Source organism: Achroia grisella, unplaced genomic scaffold (assembly GCF_030625045.1).
Source record: "Achroia grisella isolate CSIRO2021 unplaced genomic scaffold, CSIRO_AGI_Agris_v1 utg546, whole genome shotgun sequence".
Lineage (NCBI taxonomy): Eukaryota > Metazoa > Arthropoda > Insecta > Lepidoptera > Pyralidae > Achroia > Achroia grisella.
The window spans coordinates 4,652,824-4,671,104 of NW_026712931.1; the positions used below are offsets into that span (position 1 = coordinate 4,652,824).

Sequence of the window (18,281 nt, forward strand, 5' to 3'; positions counted from 1 at the left end):
ATATAAATACAAGGATACATTTTTTTGTAAATATATAGGTACATATTACACAATGAAAACACCCAGACCGATACAAACAATACTCAGAAATACAAATGTTTGCATCGTGCGTAGAATCATTGCTACGACCATTGGTAATAAGGCGGTGTGCTAAACCGCTAGGTCGCCGAATCTGTTTCGTCCATTTCTCTTGAGCAGTTTTCTATATAGTGTCGGCTCTAATAGACATAGTCGAAATGTGCGGCAGAGACTAGAGATAATGATTACAGTCGTAAGAGAATAAATATTTTTTTTACTATAACATTATAGTACTTATAATGGATTTATAGGAGTTTTAGTTGTTATAATAAGAACGGTAGATTCTATAAATAGTATATACAAATATCTTCAGATATATTTAATTACATAATAACATATAGGATTAGATATAGGTACCTTATCTCTAAACATACATTACATAATTCCATAAAGTAACAATCTTATTTTTATGAGTCAGCAATAATATTACCTACTTCACAGTAGCTTCCAAGGTAACAATTATTATGTATAAAAAATCTTTCAGATAGTAAGCAAGTTAGTCCTGAGTCAATAAATTGTAATTAACTGTACTTAGATCTCCAGATGTATATGCCTTCAAAAACTGTTGCAATATTTCATCAGGAACTAGGTATTGACTAACGGCAGGATCTTTCAACATATCATTTAAATACGGAACCTAGAAGAAAAAAAACAGGCTTAATAAATATTGCATTAACATGTTCGAATGACGCTACGAATAACTATTTGTAGGTTAATGAGAATTTAATAATGAAACTTTCAGTCAATCTTTTACACTGAAATGTGTACGAATATAAAAACAGTAAGGGTAACCCTGGACGTTTCACACAGCGCTATCCAGTTCCATGTAAGTATAGCTTTTATTTTGGATACTAGACTTAGAACAACTCAATAGATACATAATATACATAGACCAATACAAACAATCATACTCAAATTCAAAATATCTTATTCATGTAGGTCTATTGCAGACTCTTAAGATATGTTAAATTCAAACTTGGGAGAATATAGTGACCACTAGCAAATGCTATTGCAAAAGCAAATAGTTTAATCAGTGTTCGCAACCCAAATAGAAAAGTCTCCACAAGCATCATGAACACAAATGTTTGCATCGTTCGAGGAATTAAACCCGCGACCACCGTCCTAATAATGTTTGAAGAGCACATCGCATTCTCACCAACCTACTTACCAATAACTTATATTTATCTTCTTTTATTTTGATCCTTTCATCCAAATCCAATTGTAAAATTCTCTCAAACCAGGGCCAAATCATGTAATCAACAAAACCAGGCTGATCACCGTCCAAGAATTTAGTACCCCTCTTCTTCAGTTGCTCCTGGATGAAATCTAGCCCTTGGTGATACGCAGTGAAGTTATCTTCAGTTATTGATTCTGGACTTCTTAGTAGTTTGTAGAAAAGTGTACTAATCTGAAATAAGTCGCATATGAATAGTTTACGAACTATTAATTTGTTTTATTATACTTATTCATATTTTATTATTTATATTTATATCAATAAATAACTAAATACATAATTTATTCAATTTTATACAATAACAGCATATAGACACTAGCTGAGTATTAGAAAAACGATAGTTTCGTAAATTATCTACTACCTATACTTTCAATAGTAATTAAATAGGTAGTTCCCATTTCGGTTGAATGAATGTTAAGGTCACTTACAGGTCCCGCAGCTTCAATTATAATTTTGTCAAAAGCTTTCTTAACTGGATCTTTGGGTAACAATGGCCTTTGCGGATAAACATCATCTAAATACTCCACAGTCACCAAACTCTCGTAAATAGTTACTCCGTCTTCAATTTCTATGGCGGGCACTTTACCTGTAAATATCAAATGGTTTATTTACCATAGATACTGATTTATTTAACGTGCAATTAAAACATATAAAGTGTCTTATCATAAAAATAAAAACCTCTTCGTTAAAACATATAATTAAATATTCTCTTATCAGTAATAAAACAAACAATATGTTTGCATTTCATGTTGATAAAATAAAACAAAAATCATGGATTATTTTTATTAGATCTTTGTACAACAAATATTAATTACTATCACACTGTGTTTACATCTACACATATAGGTAATAACAACATACACATATACGTAACCAAAAAGTATCAAAGTATATCGTAACAGAAAAACTCGTTTAGAACTACTATGTTTATTGTATCAATTAAGTCAAATGTAGGTTCCTACCTAATAAAGTGAAATATAAATGTTACATGATAAATAAATAATTTAGATTGTATAATACGAATCATATATCTATGTAATAAGGTGACTCGTTTCATCAAAAAGGCCCCAGATTATACTTATAGTAGGATAATGACATCAGAATGTCCTTATGTTATATGTACCTACAGCATATCCAATGCATAAGAGGAAATTGGCGTTGTAGATATTATTCAGTATTCGTTCGATCTCTATTAAAAGGAGTCTCCCCTGACCGAACCACGATAGCAATACTTTCAATCGAAATATTACTATAAACTTCCTAAGAATCCTCCTCTACTATTACAGTAAATATAAATGTATATTTTGTTATTCTGAAAATTCATTATAATTGAAAATTTTATACTGTCTTGGATTGAGCTAAAGATAGGTCTTTTTTTGGTGACAACAGAGATTTTCAGTTACGCGTGTAATTCTAAAACAAATATGTTTAAAGAAAATCTGAATAGTATGACAATTTGATATTATCTTATAGACAAAATGTCATTGAATTTAATAATTGCAAAAAAATCATAGTGGCAGGTTTTGTAAGGACTCCAAAGATTCAATTGAATGTACTTAATAGTGCTCTAATTCTCAATGATCACTATGCTTGTTATTCCTTACCAAATGCACTCTTTGTAGTATACCACTCCGGTTTGTTGACTAAATTAATGTTGACAACTTCGTAATCAATTTGTTTGGCATTCAATGCTAGTATTGTCCGTTGCGCGTACGGACAGTATCTCATGTTGTAAACACGAAGTTTGCCATTGAATGGAGGCAGTGGATCACCTGTTGAGAGAAAATATAATTTCAATATTTTAATTATGCTAGTGTTAAAAATGTATAACAAATGTTGTTTTTTTAGATTAATACGGAATGGTGCACGTTGCTAACAGTATACGCTGGCAGCTGCCACGACATACGGTCAGGACAAATAAAACAGTTACCAATGGATATTGATGGTATATAGCCATATAGCCAGGTCGATCTCTTTCTATGGCGAGATAACCGATAAAGATACACCGTTTTCCATAGGGACCGTTTGGAGTTTGACCCGACATAGCTACTTTGCTAGCAATGGGACCTACAGTACTAACAATCCCCTTTTCTGCCAGTGTACCTAAATAGTTAGCGCAAGCGACTACACCATTCCATTAACATCATAAAAAATATCAATCCCCTTTTTTCTTCCAACCAAATAGCAGAAAGTTGCGTAATACAAAATGAGGACACTGATAACCTAAACTAGGTACTATACCTGTGCTACAGGTATCAGTGCTCTCTTGTAACATGTACCTACTATAAATTACGTTTATTAGACGTAGATATTTAAGGATAGATATATGTAGTGTATGTATCTTATTTATTACTAATTAAAATATGGATTACTAAATATACTAAATTACTAAATTATGGATATAGTATAAGACGATAAATACAATCAAATTGCGAACCTCTTATATTGAAATTGATTAAAACTTTGTAATAATAACAAGGTAATATCTTAAGTTAAGCAATAATTATATAAAATGCAATCCTTAGTTCCTTCGTACCCACATCAAAATTTGAAATTGGCGGGCAAATTTCATACATTACAATATTATTATTATTGTTTAATATTATAAACGTAGTGTTATTTGCTCAGTGGAAATGCGTATAGTAATTGGCGCATGTTGTAAAGTTACTACCACAGCTAATAAACATTTAACGATAAGTATTTTCTTAGTATATCGACGTTTAAATAGGTTAAAATTAGGTACTTACAACCTATAGGTGACAGGTACAAGCAATTTATCTACATATTACAAAAGCTGACAATAATAAGTTTCATATTAATATATCTCACCGAACTCCTATGTTATAAAAACAATAACAAGTAACTATATCAAAAAATCTCACCTTTGGTCAAATGTTTCGTATTGAAGTTGATTTTGCCCTTGACCGCTTTGGTAGCCATGGTTAGATGAGACGTGTATCCTAGTAAACGAGCCACTGGACGGAGTATTCTAGACGACGTCATAAATACATGAATTGCTAAGCTGAATGTTGATGTTATCATTTTCAATATGGTGGGGGAACTGATGTATAAACGAAAAATATACGAATCACTGAGATAGCAGCATAGTAAATACTGATATATTCGGCTAAAATGCGCTGTCATTCAACGTCTGTACAAATTTCATGAGTCGATAATATTTTGGTAGTTAAGTATTCCATTATTGTTAATATATTTAGACGACTTTAATGTACATACATAAATATGTAGACTTGATTTGTGATTTCAAATTATTGCCGGGTTCAATATAAATTAAATTTATTACCAAGTATGACAGAAAATCCTTTTGGGCGCTGCTATAATTTACGCATCGATCTAAAATGTAGCGCTAGTGCTAACTTTGTTTAATAATAGTGGGTACATACTTCCATCTATTTACTTAATTAGGTACCATAACAGACTGCACTGCACATAATGCGAACAGAACTCCGTCATTTAACGGCCATATTTAGTGAAAGTACAAAGGTTCATATGATGGAAACAGACTTTGTACAATGTGCGACGATAGGTAGATACTTTCGATCGCCTCCTATATCCAGGTAGGACACCGCTAGAGGTACTTGCTTGTAAGCCGCGATTTAATTTGGCACTCATTAAAAGTGCCACCTTAATTTATTCCTTCTTCTCGCGCATGCAGCGAACTTCACTTGACTCAGTGGAGGCACACTACAATAATCTAGTTTATTTATTTTGAGTCTTAGGTTAATGGCGTAAAGATTAGAGTCGTATAGCGAAAGAATTGAAGTATGGAATGTGGTGCCCTCTGCAATCAGATATAAATACTAAAATAAACATGCCACAAAAAGAAAATATATTCGAAAATGTCTCTTTGACTGATAATTCTCTCAGTTCTTGTAATTCTCTTGGTTCATTCACCTTCAGTCGGTTGTATCCATATTGAAGTCGTTGTAGTTTTTTGTGTTTGTTGTTTATATTACGTTGTTGTTGTTACATTTTTGTTGTAATTTAGTTAAATTACGTCGTGTTTGCCCTATTTCATGAATTATGATGTTTCACTGTGTAATAATGACCATAAATGTGACTACAGCTGCTGAAGAAGTTTATTAGATAAAGTCCTATCTGGAAAAATAACTTATGACGGCATATATAAATAATATAGCATAATATACAATAATAAGTAAAAAAATTGCAATTATGTAAATAAAATTACATATACTTAACATGAATGAGAAGGTCTGAAGATGCAGTGGACTGCAGTGGGCTGATGATGATGAGGAGGATGATGATACTTAACATTTTTTTTTATTTACAAAAATACAATTACAGGAGACAACAACAGACTATATACATATTAAATTTATCAATAATACACTCTGAGCAACAAAAATATTATCAATGCAATAACACCCACATTAATAGATAGCAAAAGAAATGGAAATGGTTATCTAATGGTCACAGTGAGGTTAGATAACTAGATGTAGATTGTATATTTTTTTAATTTGTTAAATCCACTCAGTATTTTACCTATGAAAATGTAATAAACAGACAAACAAACTTTTTTTTATCTATGATAATACACGCATATACATAGTCATGAATACAAAGGTTGGTTCACACGATGTGAAGAATCGAACCCACGATCATCGGAAATAAGCTAAACCAAACCAAACCTGATGCTAAACCGCTAGGCCACTGGCCACATTTCATTCGACTAGTTTTCTTAAATGTATCTAATTTATCAGTTCCAAGAGAAATAGCCGAACTGTACGGTAGAGACTAAAGATAATGATAAAAAATGTTGACATACGTAAGAGAATAAATATTTTTTTAACATTGTAGTATTTATAATGGATTTAGTTTCAATTGTTATGAAAAGGACGGTAGGTTCTATAAACTGTACATATACATCTTTGAATATCTTTTATTACACAATAACATATAGTAAGTAGACTAGGATTAGTTATACCTTATCTCTAAACATTATAAGAGATTTTTATAAAGCCTTTATAGCACTGTTATAGTGGGCTTATAAAGGCTTCTTAAGTTTTATGAATAACACTGTATGAAGTTACATAATTGAATAAAGTACCAAGCTTTTTTCACGGGTCTGCAATGATATTACTTCACAGTAGATTGTAAGGTCACAATTCATATGTATAAAAATCTTTCAAATAGCAAGTTAGTCATCACTCCTCAGTCAACAAGTTGTAATGAAGTGTACTAGATGCATATCCCTCAAAAAACTTTCGCAATATATCGCCAGGAATGAGGTATTGACTGACGGCGGGATCTTTCAACATATTATTTAAATACGGAACCTAGAAAAAAATAACAGGCTTAATACACATTGTATGAATATATTTGAATGATATGAATAATAATTATTAGTAGGTTAATGAGAATTTAATAATTAAATATTCAAACTTTCCGCCAATCTTTTACATACGAGTAACACTATGAAATGTGAAACAATAATGATAATCATGGACACTTCACACAGCGCCATCATGTCCCAATATAAGGTTCTGGCAGTTTAGTATCTAAAACATAGAGCTTGTGTTCTGAATACTAGGCAACTGCCAGAAAAACTTAAATAGGTACATACATAATATACATAGAAAACAGCCAGACCGATACAGACAATCATGCTCATGAATACAAATGTTTGCATCGTGCGTGGAATTAAACCAGCGCCCATCGGAAGAAATGCTGTGTACTAAACTACAAAACCAGCGATGTCTTGATAATGTTCGAAGAGTACATCACATGGACACAAACATACTGGGGGAAGGAGATTGTAAATAATATGGACTTCTAATCATAATATCAATGTACTATGTCAGGTTAACCTCCACGTGATTACCCCTGGAAACCATTTTGATAAATTTATAGTGAATTTATCACGATGGGCTTACTGACCTGATCTCATACTCATATATCGTCCTCTACTGGTGCCCCGCCAGCGTAAACCGTTAACGCAGGAGGGTGCACCATTCTATAATTATCCATAACCTTAAGACACAAACCTACTTACCAATAACTTATACCTTTCTTCTTTTATTTGGATACTTTCAGCCAAACCCAACTGTAGAATTCTCTCAAACCAGGGTCACAACATGTAATCAACATAACCAGGCTGATCCCCGTCCAAGAATTTAGTACCCCTCTTCTTCAGTTGCTCCTGGATAAATTCTAGCCATTGGTGTAACGCGTTGAAGGTATCTTCACTTATTGATCCTGAACTTTTTAGTAATTTGGAGAAGAGTGTACTAATCTGAAATAAGTAGCATATGACTATTTGAAGTAATAGGCGAATTGTTTTTTATTATATTAATATTTTACTATTTATTTTGATGTAAATAAATTGTTTACTTTATTTATATAATACCATATCATACAGACACTTGCTGAGTGTTAATTTTGTAGTTTCAGTAGTCAGTTGTATTGTAGTTTCAAACGTTCTTCTGAAGCGTTAATTGCAACAACCCTTTTGATTGATGAGGACATTTGTCGTAGGTATAATTCTCATTTTGTTTAAATGAATGTGAAAGTCACTTACAAGTGCCGCAGATTCGATTATAATTTTGTCAAAAGCTTTCTTAACTGGATCTTTGGGTAACAATGGCCTTTGCGGATAAACATCATCTAAATACTCCACAGTCACCAAACTCTCGTAAATAGTTACTCCGTCTTCAATTTCTATGGCGGGCACTTTACCTGTAAATATCAAATGGTTTATTTACCATAGATACTGATTTATTTAACGTGCAATTAAAATATGTAATGTAAGACACATTACATATTTTAATTGCACGTTAAATCATAAAAATAAAAAGCTCTTCGTTAAAACATATAACCAAATAATATTCTCTCTTTATCTGTAATAAAACAAACAATATGTTATGCATTTTCATTTTGATAAGGTAAAACGAAAGTCATTAAATTTTATACAGTAAATATTAATTAGTATTGCACTGTAGGAGTTACCTACATATATATTTAAAAACAACATATCTATCAAAGTATATCGTAACAAAAAAACTCGTTCAGGACTACTTATGTTTATTAGTTACGAAAGTTTTATATGATAAAGAAGTACTTAGTTTAGATTGTGTAATAGCACAGATAACATAATATTACATAGTAATACGAATCATATATACAGGTAAGGCGACTCTCGCCTCATTGAAATCTGGCACCGAACTATATTTATAGTAGGAATGATATCAAAGTGTACTTAGTTCAATTCAATGCTAAGCATATTTAATGCTTGAGAAGAAATTGTCCAAGCAATAAAATTACGATGTAGGTATTCGTTTTATCTATATTCAGAGACCTCAAGTCTACCCTCACCCATGCGTGATAGATATAATACTTTCAATAGAAATTTTGCCATAAATATTTACATTTCGCCCTATACCTACTATTGTTACAGTAAACATAAAGGTATATTTTTTATTCTAAAAAATCTTTATAATTCCATTCACTTGCATATTTTTTAATATCTATACTGTCATGGATGTTTATATAAATGAACTAAATAGGTAGGTATATTATTGTTAAAAATAAAGTATTTCCGTTACGTGTTAATTTTAAAACAAACATATTTGAAGAAAATTTGACTAGTATGATATGTTGGTATTATATTTTGAAAAAACTTTTCATCTAATTTAATTAGTTATTGTACAACATTTGGCACGTTCTGTAAGGAGAGGGGGTCGGCCGTTGGATATATGAAAAAACAATCCAAGTTCTTGTTATAGGTTACCTATCACAAAGTTGCTACGACGTACTTTGTTAAGAATAAAAGGTATCTTATATAGCTTTTTATTTAAAGATATTATTTTAAGCAGTTTGACTTTTGTATTTTTAAGGTTCATTTTTAACCCAGTCCAGTTAGTTGCTTTTTGACGCTATAAAAATATAGGTGTAGCTCCATAAAAGTCGCATTAGCAATAGATAGGGGATATTAGTTAGCAATATATAGGATCGCTCTAATTGTCAATGATATTACTATGCTTGTTATTCCTTACCAAATGCACTCTTCGTAGTATACCACTCCGGTTTGTTGATTAAATCAATGTTGACAACTTCGTAATCAATTTGTTTGGCATTTAATGCTAATATTGTCCGTTGCGCGTACGGACAGTATCTCATGTTGTAAACACGAAGTTTGCCATTGAATGGAGGCAGTGGATCACCTGTTGAGAGAAAATATAACTTCAATATTTTAATGATACAAGTTAAAAATGGATGATAATGTGTTTTTTTAATGAATCATTATCTACATTACTTACTAACAATCCCCGTCTCCCTCGGCAGAGAGATTCCCAAATCGATATGTCTTAGTTAGTAGCATTTCTTGTCCTCAGACATTTTGACTTTAGATAGGTAGGTGTACATAAAAGTAGAAAGAAAGAAAGAAAGAAAGAAAGAAAGAAAGAAAAATATTTTAAGTACATTAGATTATACAGAATTTGTTCATTTAAATTTCTAAATACTGTGATATTTGCACTGTATTTGACAGAATATCAATTGATAGGCATTATTTTGTAGTCATAGGTTATTCATATAGAAAAGTATTTCAATTATACCTTTTTTATTTACTTTTCTATGACATTAAACTCGACTTACTGTTATTATGAGCCTATAGTTAGCCATCGTCTTACATAGGTAAGAAATACCATCAAATTGCGAACATACAACATATACATATAACAACAGCGAAATAAAGTTTTCAATCAATCTATTATAATTTAGGCATGTAGTGTTGCTTTCAACATCTTTGAAATTAGTAATTAATTAGTTGGCGGGTAAATTTAATATATGACAATATTAATCTCGTTGTTATTTGCTCAGTAGACACGATTACAGTAACTAGCGTGTGCGGTGAAGTTACGACAAGAGCTAATAAACATTATCGTAATGATAAATACCTTTTTAGTATATCAAAATGCATAACTAGGTCAAAATTATAAGAAGGTACTTAGACCAGGATAGCAGGGACAAGCAATTCATCTACATATTATACAAGCAACAATAGTAAGTTTAACATTAATAATAAATGAATATAGGTACCTAACTAGTATATATGAAATCTCACCTTTAGTCAAATGTTTCGTATTGACATTGATTTTGCCTTTGACAGCTTTGGTAGACATGGTTAGGTGAGACGTGTATCCTAGGAAACGAGCCACTGGTCGAAGGATTCTAGAGGACGTCATAAATATATGAAATGCTAAGCTGAATGTTAATGTTATCATTTTTAATAAGGTGGGGGAACTGATGAGTTTACGAAAAATATACAAATCACTGAGATAGCAGCATATTAAATGCTGATAAATTGGGCTAAAATGCGCTGTCATTCAACGTATGTAGAAATTTCATGAATCGATATTTATTAGAGATACCATTGTTAATACATTCAGACACTAATGTTACTATATATATATAAATATGCAAAGACTTGATTTGTGATTTCAAATTACTGAGGGGTTAAACGTTAAATTATGGAGATTTTAAATCTGGAGATAGATTTGAGCTAGGCAACTATAGACCAATTTCTATTTTGCCAGTTCTAAGTAAAGTATTTGAAAAGATTATGTTTAACCAAATGTTAAAATACTTCAGGGATAACGGACTGCTTCACAGTCAGCAATATGGTTTCACTGCCGGCAAGTCTACTACTGATGCAGGCGTAGCGCTTATTACACATATATTCGAATCATGGGAAAACTCACAGGATGCTCTCGGCGTTTTTTGTGACTTGTCGAAGGCGTTTGATTGCGTAGATCATGAAACACTTTTGTACAAGCTCAAACATTATGGTATTAGAGATAATGACCTAAGTCTAATGAAAACTTATCTAGAGGATAGGGTGCAAACTGTAGATATTGATGGTGTAAAGTCTAAGGGAACTAATATAAAAATGGGCGTTCCTCAAGGTTCAATATTAGGCCCGTTTCTCTTTTTAATTTATATAAATGACCTTCCCTACATGGTAGAGAAAGTTGCAGATATAGTGTTATTTGCGGATGATACTTCGTTAGTGTTTAAAATTGGTCGCCAATGTAATCAATTAGACGATGTAAATTATGCTATCTCTGCTATACTAAATTGGTTCACATGTAATAATCTATTATTGAACTCCAACAAAACTAAGTGCATTAAATTCACGCTGCCTAATGTAAAACAAGTAAATACGCAGCTATTGCTTAATGATGAAATAGTAAATTTTGTTAATGATACAGTTTTTTTAGGAATAACAGTGGACTCGAAGTTACAATGGGGGCCCCATATTTCAAAATTAGCCAGTAGACTTAGTTCTGCTGCTTATGCAATTAGAAGGATAAGGCAATTAACAGACGTGGCGACGGCAAAACTTGTATATTTTAGTTATTTCCATAGCATTATGTCATATGGCATACTGCTATGGGGTAAAGCTGCCGATATAAATACTATATTTATTTTACAAAAGAGAGCCATACGTTCTATTTATGGTATGGGTTCTAGAGAGTCATTACGTCAATGCTTTAAACAATCAAATATCCTCACCGTTGCCTCACAGTACATTTATGAAAATATTATGTATACAAGGAAAAACTTAGATAGTTTCAAGAAACTTAAAGACTGTACAAGTAGAAACTTACGCAATAAAAATAAGCTAATTTTACCTAAATGCCGTCTACACAAAGTTAGTAATTCATTTTATGGTAATTGCGTAAGATTCTATAATAAACTGCCAGAGTCTACGCTAAATCTTACAGAGAGGCAATTCAAATCTTATATTAAACAAATGTTATGTAAAAAAGCCTATTATAAGATAGATGAATTTATAGATGATAGCAATATATAGCAAGAATAAGTTTACTTGCGGACAACGTTATAATTTTAATTTTCATACTGCTTTCTTGATATATGATAGCGTAGCGGCTTTTGTATTGATTGCCGCATGCATCCTTATGTAAAGTGCGAATACTGTAACTACCATATAGTAATTTTTATAGCTGTGACGTGGTCGTGTGGAATGAGTAGTCATGCTCACTAAAATGTCCAGACATGTGGCGGCGTGGTGGGCCGGGTCAATGGGCTCCCTAAAATATGGTCGAGCGCAGTGATGGCTGGCTCATCCGTCATACTCGTGAACGAGTGCTGCTTGTAGGGACTGGTCTGCTCTTATCACTACGACTGATTTAATCTTATTGCATATTTATATTTGACCCAAAAATTAGTGCTTGTTGGTAGTTTGTATTCACACGTTTCGACTTGTAAATGTAAACTTACAAGGATTATTTAAAAGAGCAACACACAAGTTTCTTGCTCGTTCTTCTTGTGATGAGACAGCTTTCCGAACGAGTGGTAGATAAAAAACAAATTGTTATGACTATTCAAAAGTGCTTAAATTAAGTTTATTTGAATAAATGATTTTCTATTCTATTCTATTCTATTCTATGTTTAGTAGTATAAGTAGTAGTAAGTATGACGGTTAATCCTTTTACACGCTGGCATAATGTCGATGTGTCGATAGTAAAATATAACATAGGTGGTTACTTCCTTTGACTATCATAGATTTAGACATCCATATATCTATTTACTCAATTAGTTACCATGACAGTTGAATATAATAATGCAATGTATACTAACTGGTAGAGTTAGAGTTACCAGTAGTTCCTCATTTCGATCGTCTCATACATCCAGGAGTTTAGGACACCGCTTTAAGTACTTGCTTGTAAGTTACGATAGAATGTATTTCGATTATAGACTTAACTTCCACCACCATCTCAGTATCACTACCGAGAGGATTCGTAAACTTATTTAGGTACGTCTTTAGGAGATTGCGTCATGTAGCTGTTGTGAATATTGTTAGCATGGTCTACATAGCCCTCGGTCAATCCCTTCTTACATATTGTATCACATCATGGGGAGGTGATAGCAAAATGTCGCTATTAAAATTAGAAAGAGCACAGAGAGATCTTCTCAAGATGTGTACATTTAAGCCCATATTCCCCGCTTTTTACGTTATACACTACCCTTTTTACTTGGAGAAAATTACTCATGGTGATCCGCCCGCCCCGGGGGAGGCAAGCGGGTACTATGCTGGGACTGCTACTCAGGGACCGATGTCAGTCCACCGCGGCTCCAATGGCGGTAGCCCACTCTAGCAGCGGGCCTCATCTTTGCGTGTTCCAAGTTATATACCACCCTCAAACAACGCACCATAACTACCCCCAATCCACTTCTATATGAAAACTCAGTTTTCTCATCGATTCTTTTCGTCCTGCATCACGAATTGAACATTCTACAACTAACAAGATTTCAATGTAGACTCAAATTGACAAATTACTTAAAATTATCAAGACACAGAGAAACTATTACTTGCATAAACGTACTTACTACATATCATTACAGTTTCACACACGCGTATAACATTACTACATATACCTATATCTTTATATATAAAAATTACATGTCACGTTGTTTGTCGGCGATGGACTCTACTACTACTACTACTAAACCAAATGCAAATTTGATTTGCACATTGCGTGTAATTTGACCAAGTTGAAAGATAGGATATATAGCTTACATCTCACTTTATAGTCGCAATATTATTTTATTGCAAATTATTTAAGATATTAAGAACCTTAGCTACAGCAACGTGTAGCCGGGTCTCCTAGTAGATATATATTTATTATACCTAAGATATGAGATACTATCGACACTTAGATGTTGCCATAAACTTACTGTATAAACCTATGTAGAACCGTACAACCGAGGGGTGAGTACTGGTCTACTGATATATACAGGTCTCGTGCCTAATACAGTTCCCAGGATCATACAATCACAACAAATTGTTTATGAAAAGGAATTAAGTCCTGTATATGATTGTGACTAATAAAAGTGTATTATTATTATTATGTTAAAGCGACCATGCGACTCAATGCGGCAATGGCGCTTGTAGCTACAGCGTGTGGTTTTTTAGTGGGTAAGAATATCACACAACCCTTATGCCAGAAGGGTTTTTTGAATATTTTTCCACATGATAAAAAAAGGTACTGGCTTGCATATACTATAATAAAATGCATAATTTTTGTTATTTTCTGTAAAGCTAATCACCGAAAGGTGCATTTTAATATCTCCAAACAGTTAGAATTTTATACGCGTCCATATATTTTAATTTTTAGCAAAAACATTCAAAAGTGTCCTGCTAGTTCAAAAATATCGGAAAATCTAAACATCGCTGAACAGCAGAAAATGTTTATACCTGTCCTATATTGGTATATATTGCTATTATATCATAAATAAAATAATATTATTGTTATAATAATAAATGAGGACAAAAGTAATACTAGGGTATATGAATAAATATGTATGTATATTAACATATATTAAGTATCTATATTGCCAACTGTTTTTGAATTGAACGAAATAAAATATTACATTGTACTTTTTGTAGCAAGAAAATAATAATGAAAATAAATTATAATTTATTCCTTCTTCTTTCTGGGGCGCATGCAGCAGACTTCACTTGAATCGAGCATGTTGTAGTCGGGGTCCCCTTTAGCACGCGACTCAGTAAATTTAGCATGAGTTTCTGCAGGCAGACGATAAGCTTTTACAGCAGGCACATTTTTCATTGCTTCAATGTAGGTAGTCTGAAAAACAATAAAATAAAATAATGTAACCGAATTAAAAAAATATATTATCAGAACCGAAATGAATTTAAAAATGCCGACTTCTACCTTACTAGTGCAATTTTCTTGCGCAAATAAATCAATAAGAAAATATCACATTTTGCCATCTACATGTTTACAATTATTATTACTAGCAAGAAATTTAAGTATATACTGTTGACTTAATTATTGATTGCCATGGCATACGTAAATATTTACGGAAGTCTTTTTGTCGTTTGAATATATTTGTGGGTACTTACTAAAATTTCGTATTTTGCCTTGTCAATAGCAAACTCCGTTTTACCCAGCAAAGGCAGAGCCTCAAATCGTTCCAAGAAAGGCCAAATTGTATAATCAACTAAACCAGGCTCACTGCCATTCAAATATTTAGTACCGCGCGTCTCCAATTCCTTTTGTAGTCCATCAAGGCCTTTATGGTAGTTCTCTACACTCGAGGGTTGTAGGGCTGGGGCATTGAAGGCAGCTGTGTAGTATGCTGATTGAGCCTAAGCATAAATATTATTACATTGTTTTTTATTACTGGAAATCTTGAAAGATTATACAATAGTTTCTTATATATTGATAGACACTATCAGTGAAGATTATTCATTCACATGTTCAATATGATACATATAAAATTACATGGTTAATTTTCCTATAATAAATAAAATAGTAATCAAGAATGATAATATATAAAAGTGTTTTTTGATCAATGTTTGTTGTGTGTGAGTGACATCAGATATACAAATAAATCAATGGTACATGCTGACCAACAAAAATATTATCAATGCAATATCATCCACACCAACAGATAGCAATGGAAATGGTTTGTAATGGTCACAGTGAGGTTAGATAACAAGAGGTAGATGATTGTATAATGAGGACCACCAGTATTAAATTTATAAAATATGGCATTATTTTTTTATTTCGTTAAGACACATTCAGTCATTTTACTTGTGACAAGGGAATAAACAGACAGAAAAACACTTTCACATATATAATAATTATTAGTATACATACACCAGAAAAATTCTCAACCACAATCTTATCTTGAGCTCTGCGAAGTGGGTCAGTTGATTGCAATTGCACATCAGGATATTTCTCATCCAAGTACACATTGATGATGTTGCTATCAAATATTGCTTTGCCTTGCTCATACTCTAGTGCTGGTACAGTACCTATACAAATACACATAATTTTAATAAAAATAGTGAGTCAAAAATATGACCTGTAATATGACCTAATATGAAAATATGAGTCGTCCAAAGTTTATTCCACACCATGCTTCCAATCATTGTGGGATCAATTCTTCACACCCAACAAACATTTGTATTCATGTGTATGATTGGTTATAATGTTCATGGTGTTTTACACATATATGTATTTTCTTTGTATGCATATATGTATTAGTCATTATGTAACTAAAGCTCTGCTTAGCTTAAAACAAATTGGCCTGTGTGAATTGTAAAAAAAAGTATGAAGCAGAAGAACAATACTAATACTATGTTTAGTAAATAATACCTGAGCCTGCAACTTCAGCATTATCATTGTTAAATTCATAATTTTTCATGAAATTAACAATGATTATGCTGACTTCAACATAGATTTACACTCCATTCATTGCATTCATAGGTCAGCTCATACATGTGTAATGATGACTCCATATCAAACTCAACAATGCTGTGATGGGGTAAGGATTGTTAATGATTTCTTCTTTTTATTTCCATGTCACTGACCTAATTTTCTGATCATCTTCCACTGGTGCCCCGCCAGCATATTCTCAGGAGGATGCTACATACCATATTCAGATGTATTAAAAACACATTTACATGCTAAATATATGTATGTATGTATCAATACCTACCATAATTTAAATTTAAAATAAAGTATGTAAGGACTTATTTATTGTAATAAGTTTACCTTTAGGGCTGAAATTGAATAACCATTCTGGTTTGTGGTCTAAATTAATAAACACTAAATCATACTGCAAATTTTTCGCATTCAAAACTAAAACAGTTCTTTCAGCATATGGGCAGAATCTCATAGCAAATAATCTCAATTTGCCACTATATTGAGGCAGGACATCACCTAAAACATCAAAAATTATAAATACATGTGATTAACTCAGATGTCAGATAAAATTAATAAGAAATCAAAATAAGAAAACAAAACAATATTATAATCACTTTATACACAGTGATAAAATAATTAAATATCTGTTGTACAACTATCTGATCTGATCAGCGAGTATATAATTCTTGGGGGCATTGCACCCGTGAATTAAGATAAAAACTTAATTAGAATTCAATTAAAAGAAAGTCAAACTAATGCATAGTTTGACTTTCTTTTAATTGAATTCTAATAATAGTATTATAATAATAGCGTAATAATTACATTGTGAATAGATTTTAAATTATTATTTAAGTAATATTTCAACAAATTAGGTACACAAATACATATATTATTAATTCATCTTACCGGCTTGTAAATGCTTCTCGGACATAACTAAATAGGAATACCTGTCACAATGTAATAAAATGTTAATAGAGTAGAAATACTAAATTATGGATTAGAACACTGAAAACGTATTTATTTCAAGTCGATAAGTATCAGACTGAGACGAATAAATCAGGAAGGAAAATACGGTAAAAAACTATTTGTTGATTGCTGACAGGTTATATAGCAACCGCAGATGAGTCGAACAGGTTTTAATTTTTTTTTAAAAGTTATTTACGGCTCTGGAAATTTCCTTTCAGTCAATAATATATTTAATAACCAGTGTTACTAGGTAACCACATAGCTTTACTTCTAAATTTTATTCTAAAGCCCCCTAAAATTAATATCAATTATTTTTAAATTGAATAAATTATAATGTCTTTATAGTTAAGTAGTAATCATCAATATCTTTTTTTTTCATACTAACTAAAAAACGGTACTACTAACTTATTAAGAATTTTGTCATACAATTGGGAACTCAAATATAGGAACTTTAGTGATACAATAGTTGAAATAGTAATATTATTTCACATCTGTGCAATTTGCACAGTACTGAATCTCTCCACTTTGCTACACAAGTGTCAATTCAAAAGTAATATTGTTGTCAATACCAATTAAAGACAAAATCATTCAGCTATGTTATCAACTTTGCCAGCTATAAGAAATATTCAAAAACCAGGAAATAATATTTAAAAATTCATAAAATAAGGCACTAGGTTTTAAGTAACACTCAATAGTAAATATTAGAATCTTCTTAGTCTATTTTTGTAATTAATTTTAAGACTACCCCCTTAAGAGGCTCA

At 31.9% G+C, this 18,281-nt stretch overlaps 2 protein-coding genes and 1 pseudogene across 2 annotated transcripts; all 3 read right to left on the minus strand.

Moving 5' to 3' along the window:
- Positions 1–421: 421 nt before the first annotated feature.
- On the minus strand, positions 422–4,460 carry LOC131848000 (pyrimidodiazepine synthase-like). Its single transcript, XM_059197732.1, has 5 exons — positions 4,195–4,460; positions 2,917–3,084; positions 1,741–1,898; positions 1,247–1,486; positions 422–715 (listed from the first exon to the last, which is right to left on the minus strand). Exons 1-5 carry the CDS (start codon positions 4,454–4,456, stop codon positions 575–577), a joined length of 969 nt encoding a protein of 322 aa, XP_059053715.1. The 5' UTR covers positions 4,457–4,460; the 3' UTR covers positions 422–574.
- Positions 4,461–6,357: 1,897 nt separating this feature from the next.
- Positions 6,358–10,575, minus strand: LOC131848159 (pyrimidodiazepine synthase-like; annotated as a pseudogene).
- A 4,090-nt stretch (positions 10,576–14,665) lies between these two features.
- Positions 14,666–17,657, minus strand: LOC131848012 (pyrimidodiazepine synthase-like). The gene is made up of 5 exons (XM_059197750.1): positions 17,461–17,657; positions 16,903–17,070; positions 16,003–16,160; positions 15,243–15,488; positions 14,666–14,964 (listed from the first exon to the last, which is right to left on the minus strand). Exons 1-5 carry the CDS (start codon positions 17,483–17,485, stop codon positions 14,797–14,799), a joined length of 765 nt encoding a protein of 254 aa, XP_059053733.1. The 5' UTR covers positions 17,486–17,657; the 3' UTR covers positions 14,666–14,796.
- Between the last annotated feature and the right edge of the window lie 624 nt (positions 17,658–18,281).